A 19400-nucleotide genomic window follows, 5' to 3' on the forward strand; every position below is an offset into this window, starting at 1 on the left:
TTGACCTGAAAGACTAGAACTTTTTACCTGAAATGAAAGATGTGTATACTGCACACTTGTATTGTGATTTTCACTAACCTGCTAGAGAAGAGGTGATAAGATCTATATTTCTAATATTGTGGGCTACAGTTTAAAAATGGTAGCATTAAGAACTGGATAGATGATTTTTTTATTTTCAGGATTCCTCAGGACTTAAAAGTACTAAGAAGATTGAACAGGTGCCTACCCATCAGCACATACATTGGAAAATACTGATGCCACATATGCCTGTTTACACCTGCAGAAGGATGAGAAAAGTTCAGACAAGACCCCATCGTGAGACACACTGCCTTACACAGTGTAGTCAGATCTGCACCTGTGAATCCATGGATACATGTGAACTGTCAGATCCTTTGTTTATTTATTGTGATACTTTGGTTTTGACCCTTGCTTTCTTTGAGTTTCTGTATTTTTATAAACACAAGCTTTTGGATACTGAAAATACCTTTCAAACAAGTCCGAGTGCACCTTGTCAGGGAACTGCATCCTGACTGATTGATGAATCAGGTCTCACCTCTGCTCATCAGTTAGACCACTTTAGTAACTACCAAGCGGCACTAACAAACACGACAGCTTAGTCAATCTTATCTGCTGATCCCAGCTGCACTAAAAACTTTTTTTTACAGAATATCTACAAACAATAGACAGCCAAAGCTGTTCGGACACATCTTGCATCGGCAAGAACAAATCATGGGGAGTCCCACTGAGTCTGTTATCAGTAAACTTTTAGGCACATCCCACATTCCACAGTCCATGACATATCTTCCTGCTATGTAGCTCAGATGGAAGTCTTGATCCTTTGCCCTTCTAGCCATCAATCAAGGCTCGCTGCAATTAACCACTTGACAGCTGGAATGGTTGCCGGAATGAATACACATACACAGCAGCAATGAATTAAACATTTCACTTCAAAACACAAAAACCGTAACACAGCTAAGCAGACTTCAGGTGGCCCAAATCATTCCTTGAAGATAGCTGTTAATATGTAATTGCAACAGATGTTTTATATTTTGTTCTATGTCAATAATTTAAGGGAATAGGATCACCAACATTACAACACTGTTATTCTACTATATACAGCCTGAAACAGACAGCTCATCATTTCTGCTGGCTCTAGTTATGACATCCAGAGGTTGTTCTAAAAGGGTTACAAGGTATTGTCATAGGTCCTCCAAATATATTCTCACAAGTCCCTGATGGCCTAGATGCTGTTAGAATCAGACACATGAAAGATAAGGCAACGATGGCTGGAATGTGACTTTGGTATGAAAATTGTCTCCAAGACATATACAATTCCACCTCTGCTGTCAGCCACGCCTTGAAATACACTTTTTGGGCCAAGATATCCTAAATACCCTATGTTTCAGCGGATAACAAATTTGAGATCCAAACATGACATTTCTTTTTGACACAAATGAGCGACTAATTTGTAGTTTCTGATTCCAAATCTTCTCCCATTCTTCCATCTTTATTGGTCTCCCTATACTTTTCAGCAATTTTGTCATGCATTCTTTAACTTGCTTCTTTTCTGTACTCCATTTTTGTATGTTTTATGATGAACTACAGCGAGGAACAGCACGCACTTTATAAGGATGGGGTGGTGTTGTTACTCCTGCTGCAGGTTCTTCATTGAGTTTTTTGACTCCTGGAGGCATCTGGAAACGGAAGGCCCTCAGCAGGTTGACCAAGAAGATGAAGAACTCCATCCTTGCCAGCTGCTCCCCCAAACACACCCGAGCCCCTGCAAGGGAAACAAAGACAGAAAGTGAATACCTATTCTATTCAGTAAACAGGGATGGATCTGAAACCTGGACTAGGGATTGGAAAGCCATGGTCCACTCCACCACTCAAAGTAACCCATCAGATTCAAACTTCAAAAGAAACCAATCTGTCTAAGCATTTGAAAAAAAATTGTTGTTTGAAAGTATGGACTAAATTGGAATAGATTGCTTTGAAAGATGGTAAAATCTCAATTATTGGGCAATTGTAAACAAAGATTTGTTTTCTCCATGGCATGAATAAGATAAAGGTGTAGTTTAAAAAAATAAAAATAAACAATTTTAATTAAGAAAAAAGCAGCAGAAACATTTCAGTAGTACTACATATATACCAGAAAGAAAATAGTGAGAGACAAAGGCGGGTAGAAGCTAAGGACAGCTACGACCACGTCACTAGTCAAAATTTTTCCATCTCCTTCGAGGAGATGGTGATGGGATATAAAAATAAAGTTGCTGTCATCGTCGTCGTCATCATCATCATCTTACCAAGGAAACTCCCCAGAAGCCACTTTAAATTACTTTTACCTGCACCAAATGCCAGATACTCTTCTCTAGCAACAAAATGTCCATCCTGGTCCAAAAAATGTTTTGGATTGAACTCTCTGGGAGACTCCCAGTGCTCAGGATCAAGAAGAACAGAGCGTATATTTGGTATAATGATTATCCCCTGAAAGGAAGAAAAAAATGTCAGACAAACAAGCACACACATCTCTCTTAGAAATGAGGGTTTTTTGGGAATGGGCTGTCTGATCACTTATCTTAACCCAACTAAGGTTTATTTTCGATTTCTTTTGCAATTGCTGAGATCTTACACTATGTGTGAATAGCGTAAACATATTCCCAGCTAGTTATATGTTGTTGTTGTACCCCACACTTATGGAAAAGAGTGATTTTGTGCATCCAGCTATGTAATCTCCTAATATGCTTGTTTGATATCCCAATGTGCAATAAATAATGCAATGAGGAAATTTCTGCTATCGCAGTGAATCAAGCAATGCAGTGAAGGAATTGACAGACAGGTCCATCCAAGCACACCATCCAAGAATGTGCAAATCCTGGCAAATCTCCTTCTTGGCTAAATTTAATTAGAGTAAAATAATTCATTCAATTGTTGGGTAGCAACTAAACACATAGGAAAAGTCAGGGGCCTTCTACAAAGGCCCCACACCCGGGAGGAACTGAGGGGTTTTTAAACCCAGTTTTTCCCAGGTTTCTGTCCCCACACTAAACCCAAAACCCCAGGGGGTGGCAAGATGACATCCTGAGTCAACCTAAGATTTACCCGGAATGGCATCCCGTGCCCTCCAGGCCCCATTTTCCCTCAAAGACTTAGAAGCCTATTGGCAGTGGAGACCCCTCCAGAGAAAAATCTCTCCCCCCATCCCCTGATGAGTCATTTTCGTGTGTCAGGAGCAGGCTGCCAGCAGGCCTCTTGGGTTACTTGGGGGAGGGATGTGGGGCTGGAGGCACTGGGTTTCCATGGGTGATTCTAACCCTGGTCTGCAAAGTGTTGTGGCACATCTACAAGAACCATATAGTGTGAGATGAAAGTGGCACAGGCAAAAGTGAAGCAAATGCACACTTGATCACAGGTCAGGCAGAGGAACTGGGTGGAGGCCTGGGCAGTCCACTGAAACAGTTGGCACCAGCATGATTCCAGGATGCATAATATTTGTCACTTCAGAGCTGTGGGGATTTGGGGTTTATTCCAAAGCCTCCCAATGAGTATGTGCGAATCATCAGACTACTCACCTGTCAATCAGTTTTGTCATGCAATGTGGTTTACACCTACATTGCCAGAAGTATATTCAGTGTCCTATTTTGAAGAATAACAGAAGTTATTTCACACTTACTCCAATTTGAGGCCTCAAAAGTGCATTGTAACCTACACTTGGGCAAGACGTTTTTGAGTTGCCTTCAATCCAATCCACGTTGAATGATCAATGTAGATGAGCCTCAAATCCAGTGTTCAAACCATTACTCCACACTGGCTCTATCCTATGTGGGTACATCTCTCAAACTCTTTAGTCAGCATTAAGTGGTCCGAATAGGTGTTCCTAAATGTGCAACTACTAGTCCAAGGTTCAAACCACTACTCCATGCTATCTCTGTCCTATGTGAGTACATCTCCCAGAATCTTCTATATCCCAGCCTTGTTCTTGGGATACAGAAGTGCATATCTACATTCTCTACCTTAGGGATGAGAAAACCTCTTATCTCCACATCTTTGGCTGTTTGTCTTGGGATCCCAAATAAAAGGGGATATTTTAAACGCTGAATCTCATGAAGCACAGCATTTGTATAAGGGAGCTTCTTTAGATCTTGATAACTGAAGGAAGAGGAGCACAAAACATCTTCTATTTCCTTATAGGCTTTATCTGTGGATAAGGAGGGAAATTGTTTATTTCAGAATAATTATTGAAGGATTTTAATAATGTCCAATGAATATTTCATAGAGATCTATCCATTATAATTGGATAAACAACAACCCCCATATCACAATTAGTTGTTATCACAAGATTAAACACAACTCTTTCCCTCCAAAGAGTTAATGTCACTTTCATGGTTCTATGGGAATCTGAGTCTGGTTTTCCCCAATACAATAGTTTTATCCTATTTTAACAATGTGTTTTGAAATTTCTTATAAGTCACTTTGAGTCCCAAACTGGGGGGAAGATGTGATAGAAAAAATAAAAACAATATTGATGCCTAGCTCTTCTCTTCCTTTTAGGTTCCAATGATCTTTTTCTTTAAATAGATATTCTTTATAAGATCTTATTTCATCTTTGGATATTGGCCTTAGGACCACTTCTAATGGCTATAACTATAAAGGGATTTATAACTTTTCCATATTGTAAGCAGATTATTTTGAAATCTTTGTTTAGCTTATCTTTTTCGTACCAGAGATAGGCATGCCATCAAATCTCAGACTGTGACCTTTCAAGTTAACAAGAAGGAGGTGGTTCTCTAATTTTATCCATTCTTTTATCCAATGAAAGCCTGCCCATTTATAATAATATCTAAGATCCGATAAAGCCAGCCCCACTCTGTCTTTTGCGTCTATCAAAATTCTATATGCAATTCTGACTTTTGGTTGGACATTATCTGCGTACAGATGGTATTGAACTTCAAAACTCCAGATGATCTCATCCAGTGGCTTCATATAGATGTTAAACAACATGGGGGACAGTACTGAACCCTGCAGGATACAGGGTTGTCTCCCAGCAACACCTTCTGGGTGCAATCCTCCAGGAAGGATTGGAGCCACTGTAGAATAGTACTCCTAAGGCCCATTGAGAGGTGACCCAGAAGGATAGCATGGTTTATAGTATTGAAGGCTGATGAGAGGTCCAGAAGAACCAACAGGGACACACTCCCTTGTTGAGCTCTCTGCGAAGATCATCCACTAAGGCAACCATGGCTGTCTCAGTTCCATGACCTGATCTGAAACCAGACTGTGACAGATCCAGATAATTAGTTTTGTCCAAGAACCCCTGGAGCTGTGAGGCAACCACACGTTCCAATACTCTGCCCAAAAGGGTAGGTTGGAAACAGTTTGAAAGTTGTTCAAATCATTGGGGTCCAACAATGGTTTTTTCAACAGCGGTTTTATCACAGCTTCTTTTAAGCTCACTGAAATTTTGCCTTCCCAGAGGGAGTCATTAACCACTACCTTTACCCACTCTGCTAAACCCCCTCTGGCTTCTTTTATCAGCCAACATGGGCAGGGGTCCAGGATGCATGTGGTCGCCCTAACCTCTCCAAGAATCTTATGAACATCCTCGGGTTGCACAAATTGAAATAAATCCATTAAAACCAGACATGCAGGTGCTCTCTCTACATCCTCAAAGACTGCAGTAACTGTGGCGTCCAGGTCAAAGTGAATCAAAGTGACTTTATCCGCGAAGATAAAGTCCCTCTTATAGATCCCCTTATAGTTATTCTGGCATAAATGAAATATTTTTGTTGGTTAACCATATGCCTAAATACTCTGATCAAATGTTCCACATTTTGGAATCAGCCACTGAAAAGGCCTTGCTTCTCACATCTTCCCCCTAAATGCGCTTAAACAGGTGATAAGACAGAGAGAAGGTCCTCCCCAGTTTATTGTAAATGTCTACCTGCTTCATAGGGAGAATAGACACTGGATATGTTTTTCTTTCTTCTTCAATTTACCACATTGTTAAAAAAATTACTGCTGAAACAGCAGGGTGTTGTTCTTGCTGCACAGAGATCTCTCTTACCTTGAATATCTGGATGATTTGCCAAAAGGAGGATTGCCCATTTCAGAGAAGTCGCAGTAGTTTCCGTTCCAGCAATAAAAAAGTCATGAATATCCTGAGCCAGGTTCTCTTCATCATATGTAAAGGTAGGATCATTCTTCTTCTGATGGTGATAACATGAAAATGTAGTATGATTTATGATCGATTACAAAGGCTTTCTTCAAGGCTTTCTTTCTATGTGTGTGCATGTGCCTTCACGTTGCTGGTTTATGGTAGCCCTATGTATTTTAAATGGTTTCTTAAAGCAAGGAACACTCAGAGGTGGTTTTGCCAATTTCTTCCTCCGAAATATGAACTGCAGTACCTGGTAGTCATTGACGGGCTCCATCCAAGTGGTAACCAGAACGGACTCTGCTTAGCTTCCAAGGCCGAATGGGATCTGGTGCCTTTAAAGTATTTAGGTCCTATTTCTGTAGCACTATATTCTACTGGTGAAACAGGTTTTGTAAGTGTGTTAATTTGGGTGCTGTTTCAACAGCAGCACTCCTAGCCAAGAATTTCTTGGTAGGACTGAGGTGCTCATCCAGGAGATATGTCTATACAGTGTTCCCTCACTTATCGCTGGGGTTAGGTTCCAGGGCCACCCACAATAAGTGAAAATCTGTGAAGTAGAGACACTATATTTATTTTAATATTTATACATTATTGTAGTAGTTATACACTATTTTAAGTCTTTATCAACCAATTGTGTGTTGATAAATTGCCTCCTTCTCCTCCCGTTGCCGCTTGGGCTCCTTTTCTCTCCCTTTGGCCTCTCCTTCCTCTCTTCCTTAGGCTGTAAATTGCAATTTTTTATTATTTATAATAGTATTTTAGAATTTATTGAAAAACCGCAAAACAGCGAATCTGCGAAAAGTGAACCGCGAAGTAGTGAGGGAACACTGTACTATACAGCTCTGCTGTCTCTTTGGTCTGGGATTTAATAAGAATGCCTTAGCACTGGGGCTTTCCCTTACCATGGGTTTGCTCCTTTGTGACATCCATTTCAGGGGTGTATGCAGCTGAAAGGCAGCCCTTTTATACCTGCTTTTAATTTCTGCTCATTGGAATAGTCTGTGTATGTGCATTTAAGGCGGGGGGTTGCCTTTTTATCTGCTCTAGAGGAACAACATCATCTATATTGGAGTTTCTCAAACTATGGGTTGGGACTCCAAATGGTATCTCGCCTTCTCTTCTCTCCTGTATGTGCGTACATGTGTCTCCCTGCCTGCCCCTCTTCCTGAATGAGCACCTGTCCATGAGGTCACGAAGTGACTGAACGAATAAACAACAACAACAAGGTTCAAGGGCAAACAGAAAGGAGTGCTCTCTGGTTCCTCTCATGACAGATTTCTAATCTCTAGAGTCTCACCACATGAGTTCATACATTAAATCCATACATTTGGTTCTCCTCAAACAAATGAATGCAAGTAGACAATGCAGAATATGAACTCACAGACTTTGATCCTATTGGTTAGTCTAAATTAGACTAGACTTACTAAACCAACAGTTTATATTTAAAGCAATAAGTTTAAAATATATTCAAACATTTAGCAATTAAAGTGTTGAGCAATATGGCAAAACAGATTAATCAGCATAGGCAATCACTCGTGGTATGAATTTTTTCCAAGGGTAGAGGTCTTGCAAGTGGCCCGTAAGGGACTGTAAAGACCTATTCTGGATCCACATGGTTTTTCAAGTTGAGGACATAGATTTCCAAGTGAAAGCTGGTTATGACAATGGTTTGTCTTTTTCCTCTTGGCACGTTCCTTTGTTTTGCCCTTTATTTGTGCCTCTTCAAAGTCCCATTGGTAACAGCTGACCTCCAGTTACAACTCTCAAATACCAAGGTTTTTCAGGAAGAGGGGCAGGCAGGGAGACACATGTATGCACATACAGGAGAGAAGAGAAGGCGAGATACCATTTGGAGTCCCAACCCATAGTTTGAGAAACTCCAATATAGATGATGTTGTTCATCTAGAGCAGATAAAAAGGCAACCCCCCGCCTTAAATGCACATACACAGACTATTCCAATGAGCAGAAATTAAAAACACTTCGGGTGGCATAAAGATTTCTCGGGTAAAAAGGCGTCAGAAGTCAAAAAGGGTTAAGACGCCCTGGCCTATATCACAGAGTAGCTGTAAGGATAAAGTGAAAATCATAACATAATTATGCATGGTTAAAGTTTTAAAATATATATTATAGATGACATTTGGGTGGCAAAGGAATGCCCTGGAAGCATAGCAGGTATCCTCCCTGGGAACTACAGTGACAGTGCCACTGTAGTGTATATCTCACTACACCATGGTACATAATGTACATAACAGATCTTGTTGTCCATGGAGATCCTGTAATCATACCACAGTGGATCCCAAGGTCCCTTTGCATTTCTTGGAATTGATATAATTGGATACAGAGCAGCTGCTTACTTTCTCTATTTCAGACAGGTAGAAATCAATGAAATCCCGTGGCTCCTGAAAAGACTTTTGCTCCTTATGTTTCTGTATTTCTTTCTTGGCTAATGAAAGCAGCATCTCTGTGGCATTCAATGCTTCTTTGTGAGGCCCTGGAAGATGCTTCATGAGCCATGGGAATATTTCATATAGCTACAACAAAGACAAAAGCAAAGGCCTACCATTACTAGAGCAGAGGCAATAAAATTCAGTCTATCAGTTAAAGCAGCTTTGACAAGTTGCTTTAGGATATGAAAATGTATTTTCTGTAAACAAGAAATGAAGAGCTGGATGATGGTTCCCTTTTCCCATGAATTCTTTTTGCTGTAGTTTGCAAACCACTGCATATTCTGCAGTGTTCTATTTGGCAGGGACATTGCTAACCAACTCATTGTTTTCCCATTTTCCCACTGCTTTCTTAATACCCCTTTTCCTCCTACTTTACCTTTTTGCCCCCATTTAAACTGACCCATTTCTTGAGCTTGATCTGGATACTGGATAAGGTCCATAATAATAATAATAATAATAATAATAATAATAATAATAATAATAATAATAATAATAATAATAATAAACAACTTTATTTATACCCCAACGGGGACTCGGTGCGGCTTACATGGGGCCATGCCCAGAATGATACAATATAACAGAATATAAGTAGAACAACAAATTATAACACATTAAAAATACAATAAATGATAATATACACTACATTGAGCAAAATCAAAAGAACAATAAAACAAGGGAGGGTGTGACACCCCTGGCTGCGAGAGCACTGGAAACCAATACACCGAGGCCAATAAACAATCTAATGTCTTTATTAAGGAAATGAAGAAATAAAACAAAAACAAGCAGAAGATATAGTTCAGCAATAGACCTTTTGGAAGAGGTCAAATATAGTCCAATAATATATTGTCCAATGTCTGATATTAGAGTTCAAAGTTCGTAATCCAAAAACCGAAACGCACTCAAACTTCCAATCAATTTGAGTGGGGAAAAGTCCAAGTCTTTTTCTAGAGTTCAACAACAAGTCCAAGGCAAGGAATTGTAGACAAGGCTGTATACACGACACGACAAGGCAAGACTGGAATAGTAACAAGGCAAGGCAAGGAACACGGCTAAACAAGCACGGCTAGGCTGGAAAGTAGTGGGCTCAAACACGATCCACACTTGGCTGGAAACGAAGTTATTCCTCCAACTGACACGTTGACTCAGCGCTAGCCAGCGCACAGAACTTTTAAAGAACTTTGAATCTTCCCTCAGAACAGGTGTCTCAAATGAACAACATCTTGGCCAGATGCAATCTGTTTGGCACCACTAGGCTGCCATCTTAAATGTCCCCCAAGTCATGGTGGTCTCCAAGTGAAACGTAGCACCTACCCTTTTTCCCCATGACTTGCCTTGATGTCAGATGTATTTCTATGCCAAATAATTTTCCCAAATTCTTCAATGTGGTGACTACAAAAATATTGCACCAGAGTCATGTATAACTAACCATGTAACTTTACAAAGGAGACATGCTAAGAAACTACTGAATTATGAAAATGCATAACAGGAAACAGCAACAGTACTAATTGACAATTACACACTGTGCCTCAGCTCCAATGTGTATCCTATCTGTTCCATTCTGCATCGATCCCCTTATGCATCAATGTCTAGTAATGTAACAATTTATTGGATGCAGACATGAAAAACTTTCTCAATTCCAATTCCTACAGACATAAGTCCATCTGTAAAGATGAAATTCCTTAAGTGAATTCCAGTCTTAGTTTCCTACTGCAACTGAGAGAAAACTTCAGAAAGCATTCATCCTCATACATGGGAATGAAATGGTAAAATATTTACTTCCGTAGTGTATGTAAACTGTGAGGATTTACTTCTGCAGGATTTACTCCAGTCTGCCAAGACTAAATTCGAATCTAACATGCAAAACATTATTGTAATTGTTTTCAAAATGCTGCTTACCAAATGAAAAATACTTAGTCCTAATGCCAAGGTAAATGCAACGGCATCCATTATTTTCTTGAAGGTTTCATCTTCAAGAGGGAAACGGTATCCAAAAGTGATGGCACATATCACGTTGCAGATAGAATTTGTGATGGGCAATGCAGGATCAAATGGTTGCCCTGCAAATCAAGTTCAGTTAATATTTGGATTTATGTCCACTTATTAGAAATCAACTAAAATATAAGAAATTCCCCCATCAAAGACCAGTACAGACTACACACAAACTTCTGAAGGCTGACACATACCTTTTTCACATGCAAAAACCTCTACAAGCTGTTGAGATTCCTCTTCAATTTGGCTCTCCACGCTTTTTCTCCCCACACCCAATTTTCGCAGCGTAACTAGGCCAAACCGCCTCTGCTGCTTCCAGACATGTCCATTTGAAAGTACAATACCTGAAGATGGAAGGAAACAATACACAATTATTTCAAAATTCAGGTCAAATATGGCTAGGTTGCCACCCTAGAATACCCAAACTTTACTACACAGAGAGAGAGAGACACATACTCCACACACAGGCAGCCATGGACTACCATCTTCACCAATGTATATTTTTCCCAAAACAACTGTTATAAGATAATACAGAATGTGCATTGTGTAGGTGTAAGGGTGAAATGATGAATCAAGTGTTTTTACTGTTGGAGGTTTGCAACTGTGTATTCTGGACATGTTTTCCAGCAGCACAAGTGTTAACAGCAGGCCAGTTTTGAGTGATAGCCTGCCGAGCCAATAGGTCGTGACTTCCAGTCTCAGAGGATGTTCGTCATTCTGCTGTGGAATGTGCAGTTATCGGCAGTGAGAGCTTCGCTGATTGACATGGAGAGAGGACGTGCTTTGCTTTGCTTAGGAAAGCATGTGTCCTATGAGTGATGGGCTTTGTAGTTGTATATACTTGTAAATAATAAAGTCTTAGAACCTCTGCGTACAGCTGATTAAAGACTGTGGTGTCGTTTGTCGGTGCTGCTTATCTAGACGGGCAAGCAGTCTGACTGAGGATGGATTGGTGAGAGGCCTGGATCACCAATAAATCAGGGTGGTGCGGAGCTGATTTTTAACCCCCTTCACACATTGGATATTTTTGATGTCCTAGATAAATATAGTAAGGAATAGTCATCTTTGATCTGTTGGGAGGCTAAGAAAGCTTTCAATAATATGAAGTGGTCATTCATGTTCGAATTTTTTGAAAAGACAGATTTGAGGAAGTACTTCGTAGAGTCAAGTGATATATGATATGCAAAAACCCTCAAAATTTAATTAATAATTAAATGGCCAGTTTTTCTGATTCCTTCGTTCTCAGATTTTTCCACCTATAGTGGAAGGAATCAATATGTAATCATTATTTACAAAATGCAGGTGAAATGACTAGGTTGTTACAAGTTGAGCCTCCATTATCCATATATTCAAAATCTCAAATCCTCCAAAACCAGAATATTTTTTGCCACCAGTCTCTGAGGAGCTGAGAGTTTATCAAGCAAAATCACCACAACCACAATCTTGAAGGCATAAGCAGGTGGCTGGGGGCAAAAGGTTTTGGTTTCCCACCATCTTACAGATTTTCATTCGCTCTCCAGCATTACATCCAATACACAAAAAGCTATTCCAAAAATGTAGTCTATGGTTTGAATTGGGATCTGGTGGCCACATCCCTAAGCAACGTCATTGACTGACTGCCACAAGATATGACGATTGCCTCTTTGGGAAGTCACCAATTGGCACAACTTGCTTCCTAGGTGGTAAAGGCTCACAGGATTCTTCCTTATGGTCTGGATAAAGGAGCTATGCCCCTTGCTTCTCTCTTCCCAGCCCCAGTAGCATCCAGGGAGGAGGAGGAGGAGGAGGAGGAGGAGGAGGAGGAGGAGGAGGAGGAGGAGGAGGAGGAGGAGGAGGAGGAGGAGGAGGAGGAGGAGGAGGAGAGAAAACCACAGACCCATTTCTGGAAACTCTGAGGCTGGAGTCCCCTAGGAGACTTTGTCAGAGTATTGTAGCGCAGCAGTAGTAGTATGAAAAGCAGTGGAGTGCAGAATGAAGCGACACTTTGAGACATCAGTAAAAGCAATATTCAAAGCTTTACTGAATGAAGCAGTAAACAGCACAAACAGACTCTTGCAGATGACAAACAAACACAGGACTGATCTGTTCTCCAACAGATCTCAAACTCAACTCGAACTCAAGACAGACTGAACTGATATGCACATACTCTTGTGTCTGGATCCTCCCTAGTTCCAGCCACACACCAAGGTCATCATAGCTCATTAGTGATTAACTCTCTATTACACACTCTGGATGATGCAATCTGACTGCAATACAAGCATGGCACAAATTACATTTAAACACTCTCATTACACAAATCTCACATTGACAGACTCTTCCATCCAGGGAAGAGGAGGAGCCAAAAGAGAAAATAAAGGCAGGCTGTTTCTTGAGATTGGAGAGCAAAAGCATGTTTTTTTGTTTTGTTTTTTGGGGGGAGGACAACTAGAGTTGCTTCTTCTAAGATTTATGTGCTCAGATGAGAAGGTCTGGCACATGATCTCATCAGACAGCAACATGTGCTGGTTCCTCTATAGTTTAACAGTGGAGCCCACCAGGTCTCATCCCATTACAACTTCTGGTGGGGCTCCGTCATAAAACTATAGAGAAACCGGTAGCTGCCACTGCGGCAAAATGGAAGGCTTCTCGAGTTCAATTGAAGTCAACCAAGGGAAGGGAAGCCAAGCAGCAGACAGTTCCCACTGTAGGATGAGTTGGGTGAAAAGCCAGAAAATATGGGGCATGGGGTGACAGATTCCCCATTCTCCCCACTGGGCACCACTACATTCATTCTGGCAGCCCATCTAATGAGGTTTGTAGCCTTAGCTGTTGAACAGACCATCATATACATCAACCCAGGGTTTCAGAGTCCATTTTTTTAACCAAGGAATTGTATTTATACATGAGTATATACTGTAATTGCTGGTTAAAAGCTACAATGAGATATGTTGATATGAAAATAGGGCCCTGAAAGCCTTAATAAAAAGCTTTGTCTATACCCAGCACTGAAAAGAAACCAATGTTTCCCCACTCCGCCTCCAAAGGGAACATGTTTTGCAGCCAGTCTTGTCATGAAGACTTTTAAAACAAAAGTTAAAACATCCTGCTCAGACTGAACAGAATATCCCACTTCTGACACCAAAAATGTTATGAATAACTTTTCAATAACTTTAAAGCATAGGTTCTTTTTATTGCAATTTCAGTCTGAGAGGTAGCAGAACAAAGAACAACATTTAGACATACAAACATACAGATTCTATGCAACTACATTGGATTCACAAACAACCTACAGTTACATTGGCTAAGAAACAAACAAGGGGGAGGTTACATTTTCATTCTTCATTCACACACAACATGCATCCATCTTCATGCACACAAATATTACCATATTCTTTCTCCCTCCTTGGAGAAGCACCTGCTTAGGCCAGACCCAGCTTCCACTGCTGCCTGCCAAGACATAGTTCCAAAACGCCAAAACGCCAAAAAGACCATGACTTCAAAATGCACTCCTTCCTCTTTCCCTGAGAAAAGGAGGCCCCAAACAGTGAACAGAATCCTGCTTTCCCATAGCAGATCTGCCACTCCCAAGTACACCATCTCCACTGAGCATGGCGGGTGAACAGCGTCGCTGTCTGTCACACCTTCTGGACTGTCATAAGGTCACTTATATAGCAATATTTTGCTGATGATGTTGTCCCAAAGTTGCAAATGAGTGATAGACGTCTTCCATCCTGGAATATCCTCAGTTTCCTGGACCAGATGTTGATTCCTCTTGATTGGTGTTAGCAACTCTGCCCCAAAAGTTCATCAAGTCAGCAAATGTTGACAGATGTTAACAGATGTAAACATTTCTCTTATCAGTCGCAGTTCTTATCACAGTTTGCCAGGCAGGTCAACTATTTCAGGTCTCGTTAGCAGGTTTTAATTACAATTCCTGAGCAGGTAGTTAATGGTTTGCAGGCATTAGTCTTCATACTGGTGTCTTCAAATGTACTAACTCATTCATTCCTCTCATTCATACCACATATCATATATGCATATTTTGGTCACAGTCTTCTGATTTACAAGTCAACATAGAAATGTGTAAGTACAAAGTAAAGTGTAGATCTCATAGACAACATGGTGGAATTCTCTTATCTCAATTAGCAACACCAATAGTGTATGGCATGGTATGGCCTGGCTGTGCCTGTGCTACTGATTTATCTTTTATTTCCAGTTTAGTGCTTTTTGATTTCTCTGGAGAAAAATGTCCCTAGTACAGCTCTTCACAACTTACCCTTTCCTCTTGATATAGTTGTAAGCATTGGAGTCTGGATCCGGTCCGAGAAGTCTTCTGAATGATGAATCAATACTTCTTTCACAGCTTCAAATCCAGAAAAACCTACAGCTGGTATGTGTCCCGCCCACAAAGTAAAAATGTCTCCGTATTGTTCTGCCAACTGCCATTTGAATCAATGGAAGAAGGAGGAGGAGGAGGAGGAGAAGGAGTTACAATCAAATGAAGCAATGATTTCAAGTATAGGAATAATAACCATATTCAGATCCTCACTTTTGATGTTTCTGTCCATAGTAACATCCCCACTCTCTATTTCATTTCAGATTTTAGGTAAGAACTGCCCTTTTTCCATTATCTCCAGTCTCATAAAAACTTCTCCCTCAAGCCACTTACATCAGAAATATAGTGCCATTTTTAATTGAGTTTTGTTTTATATGCTTAGGATTTTTATCTTACTGAATTTTATACTGTGTTTTATTTTATGCTCTGTTTTTAGGCACCTTTGTGCTGTTTGTAAGCCAGCCCGAGTCCCTTTGGAAAGGTGGTGGCGGGATAAAATTATTATTATTATTATTATTATTATTATTATTATTATTATTATTATTATTATTACTACTACTACTACTACTACTATTACTATTGGGGCTGGTCACTTAATGCCACTGCTCGTTTGCAATGCTTCTGTGGAAGACTTTTTGAAGTCTTTCTTTTTTATCAACACTAAATATCAATTAATGACCTCTTTTATTGCATCTGTTGTACTGCTCAATTGTGCTTTTCTGCCAGTCACATTGAGTGGTAGATGTACTTTGGGTGATTTCCTTACCATTGACAAAGTAACAACGAAACCTTTATCAAGCCATTTTCTTTATCGCCCTGGAGTAGTATGATGCAAATGAAAATCATCTGCCTCTGTATAAACTGAAATATGCCTCTCTGTCTGGACCAAACATGGCACACACATCCATCATGATCACCTTTAAATATTGGTGGGGTTTGGGGAGCAGTGACAGAAAATGGTGGGAGTTGTAGTTCATTCATAATCAAGAGTATTCCAAACCTAACCCACAATGGATTTGGACCAGACTTGGCATACATTTACCCATCATGACCAAATTTAAATGCTGGCAGGGTTTGCTGGGCAATAAAAGAGGATGGTGGGTGTTACAGTCCGCCCACATCCAAAGAGAACTGTGAACCCCACTGAAAATTGGATCTGAACCAAACTTGGCACACATCTCCATATGACCAAATTTAAATACTTGTGGAGTATGGGGGAAATGACAGAGGATTATGGGAGCTATAGTTTACTTACATCCTTATGCATTTTCTAATGGGACCATTCTTACCAAATACCTAACTGAAGCCTCACCAGGTAACTAAGCTAGTGCTAAAATAAATGAGTTCATCTCAAAGGTGCTGGTCGATTCCTTTACTCCATGCACCCCATACTTTCCATTTAATGCTGAAACAGGCTGCCAAAGCCATCTCTTTGATGTCTATTCAGTGTTATTCTAAGCATAACCAGTGTGCTTTTCTGTTACATACAAAAGACTTTGCGGAGCTTTAAATCACAACACTGTTACATTCCATGGGATTTCTTGCCATCCACCTTCCCCTTCCCTTCTATATAACATCCTACACCTCATCTATATTATTATATTTAACAGATGTAGTTTCAATGAAGCTATTCTATTGATGGAATTGATTCTGTGAAGGCAGTAGCTTTTTCACCCTGGTTCCCTTCATGTCATCAAAATTGCTCTGGGACCTTGAAGGAAGAAATGTGGGAAACACTGAAGATTGCTCAGGGCAGAGGGATTGAAGATGTCTCACTGTGTGCACAGAAGTATTCTGTTCATTGTCCATTCATGGTCTGTTGGCACCACTGGGGAAATCTTTGGAACAAAAAGCAGAGCTAGGAAAGGTTACATTTTGGATTGTAATGATAACATACAATGTCTATATTGCCTAGAAGATTCTGAGAGTGATATCTCGAGTAAGCAATATCTCCAAACTCTGACAAAACTTTCGTGAAATTACTACAACAACCAAACAAATTAATAATAACTTTTCATGTCAAACATTTAACTATGTATTTCTGTAACTCGCTATTCTTTTGTCCACAACTAACAGAAAAAATGCACAATGTTTTTCACTAATATTGATTCAGAATCATAAGTTATTACTTAATTATTTAGAAAAAAAAGTACCTTTATTGGTGTCTCTGCATTAAATCCAATTCCAAAGTTAATTCTCCATAAGCCTCCAATAACAGGAAGGGCAAGAGGCCCAGGGGGAAAATGTCGGCGTGACCACTGCTGTTTCAGAAAGTAGAGAAGCAGAAGAATCGCAAGCAGAACAATCAAAAATATCCCAGTCTCCTCCATCCTCCTGTCGTCTTTCTCTTTGGTTATTTCCAACCAGCTATTGAAAAGGCTGAAAGGTTGAAAGATGATGGTTCAATGTTCTTTCCTCTCTTCCCTGCTAACATCCTCACATATATATATACACAATATAGTTATAAAACTTTTATTTATATCCTGCCCTATCTCTCTGAAGGAATTCAGGGTGGTTTTGTGCCACATATGTTAAATATGCATTCAGTACATCTTGCACGTGAGAAATCCCTTGTTTAATTAGGCTAAGGAGCTTATCACATAAAGAAATCAAATCATGCAACAGGTTCTGCTTGAATGTTCATCCTCTTGCCAATCTGCCTCCTCCCTGTGATTATGTCAGTGAGTTCATGGTCAATCTGGCTTTTTGTAAGTGCCTTCATGTTGTGTTTTGACTTGTGGCAATTTTATTAATATCACTGAGTTTTACTTATTTACAGGGGGCCATAGTATCCACTATGAGTGTGCATAATTTCATTTTTAATTTGTATTTTGGATCAAATTTATTAAATCTGTGCATACGAATTGATATTAGAAACATGCAGGAAAAGTGGAGGAATTTAAGAATTGAAACACCCATCAATCATTTCCATTAAGAATCTGTAACATTTGGGTGCCTCCCAAGGTCAGTTTAATTTTCAGTATAAGCATTAAGAAATTTTGGTAAAGCCAAGAAAACATAAAAACAATCCTTTTTCTTTGGCCTGATCACCATAAGGAAGGCACTGGGGGCAGGACTAGCAAAATTAATGGGTGGGAGACTGAGAACACAGCATTCTTAGAAATGAAGTTTGGGAAGGCAAGAATACAACAGTCCCTGCACTAAACTACATTTCCCAGAATGCAGTGCTCAGCATCCAAAAGCCCCAAATAGGGCTGCCACAGCCAGCCATCTCTTGTAGTCTCTTGTAGATCAGCAAGAGGCAGAGGATTTTTCTGACATTTCAGAAGACGAGAGATTTGATGGCTTTCATAGTGAGGAGTCTGTCAGGGTTAAGAGAGAATTGCAGGCAGATGGGGCAGATGTTTTTGATTTCTGTGCTCGTTCCCAGGCAACAAGGAAAGTGAAAATTCCAGTTCTCTAGAGAAATGTCCTTCGACCGTTGAGTTTTCTGGAGAAGCCAGATTAGGGTTGAGAATGGAGGGAGTAAAAAATTGATACATTAGATGTTCTCAGATAATCTGTGATAAGACCTTGAAGTCCAGGTGCATTCAGCATGATCTCATGGCAACTTGGACAGGCTTAAATTAAGTGGTGTTAGCTTCATGCCTCTCAGAGGAGACAACGTTGCCATTTAGGATAGTTCTCCTGTCTCTGCTGTCAAGTTCATGATTCAAATATTCTCAAGTTTCCTATTCTGGATCATGCCATTGTTTCTTTGAAGGGTTTACGTTGGAAAAATTCCTGTTTCCTTGTTTATGGATTTATGTTTGAAGAGATGCTGTGAATTTTGGTTCTCTTGACTTGATGTACTCTTGACATGTTTGGATTACTGCTATTTTGTATTTTCCATTCTTCTGACCCTTTTGGAAATGTCCTTTGTAATGGTACGAATCGTAAAATAATAATATGGGGCTATAAACACACGAGAGGCTCGAGAGGCACGAGAGAGAGAGAGAGAGAGAGAGAGAGAGAGAGAGAGAGAGAGGTATATGAGAAGGTCTTTCACGCAGAGAGGGAAACTTTGTTATTATTTCTTTTTTGATATCCCACCCGCTGCTGCCGATGAACTTTTATGTATTCATGTGTATGTGCACGTAAGGCGATGAGGCCGGTAAGTGAAAAAGAAGAAACCTCCACAAACTGAGTGACTTGCAGTTCACACCTGAAAATGCATTATCTCTGTCTCAGTGTCTATTATCCAATGAGAATAAAAACAGATCAAGTGAATCATAGGAAAAGGAACTTTTATCTTTCTCTCTGATTGCATATGTTTTAAAAACATAATTCTGCCCAAGAGATATTGGTGGTGGTAATGTATTTTATATAGTTTCAATATGACCAATAATACTGATTTTTTCCATTGTAATCTATTAATGGAATTAAAACAACAAAATGTCATGTTTGCTGATGGTAAAGAACAGGATTTGATGCCTCAGATTGAAGATATAGAACAGATCTAGAACAAGTCACCCAGGTAAAAGCCTTGGAAGA

General features: G+C 39.9%; 1 protein-coding gene across 1 annotated transcript; it reads right to left on the reverse strand.

The window, feature by feature from the left end:
• Positions 1–378: 378 nt before the first annotated feature.
• On the reverse strand, positions 379–17410 carry LOC134292296 (cytochrome P450 2J2-like). Its single transcript, XM_062976859.1, has 9 exons — positions 17060–17410; positions 14847–15009; positions 10786–10935; positions 10499–10659; positions 8510–8686; positions 6062–6203; positions 4011–4195; positions 2343–2484; positions 379–1780 (listed from the first exon to the last, which is right to left on the reverse strand). The coding sequence occupies exons 1-9, from the start codon at positions 17234–17236 to the stop codon at positions 1590–1592; spliced, it is 1488 nt and encodes a 495-aa protein (XP_062832929.1). The 5' UTR covers positions 17237–17410; the 3' UTR covers positions 379–1589.
• Between the last annotated feature and the right edge of the window lie 1990 nt (positions 17411–19400).

Source organism: Anolis carolinensis, chromosome 3 (genome assembly GCF_035594765.1).
Source record: "Anolis carolinensis isolate JA03-04 chromosome 3, rAnoCar3.1.pri, whole genome shotgun sequence".
In the NCBI taxonomy this organism is placed as follows: Eukaryota; Metazoa; Chordata; class Lepidosauria; order Squamata; family Dactyloidae; genus Anolis; species Anolis carolinensis.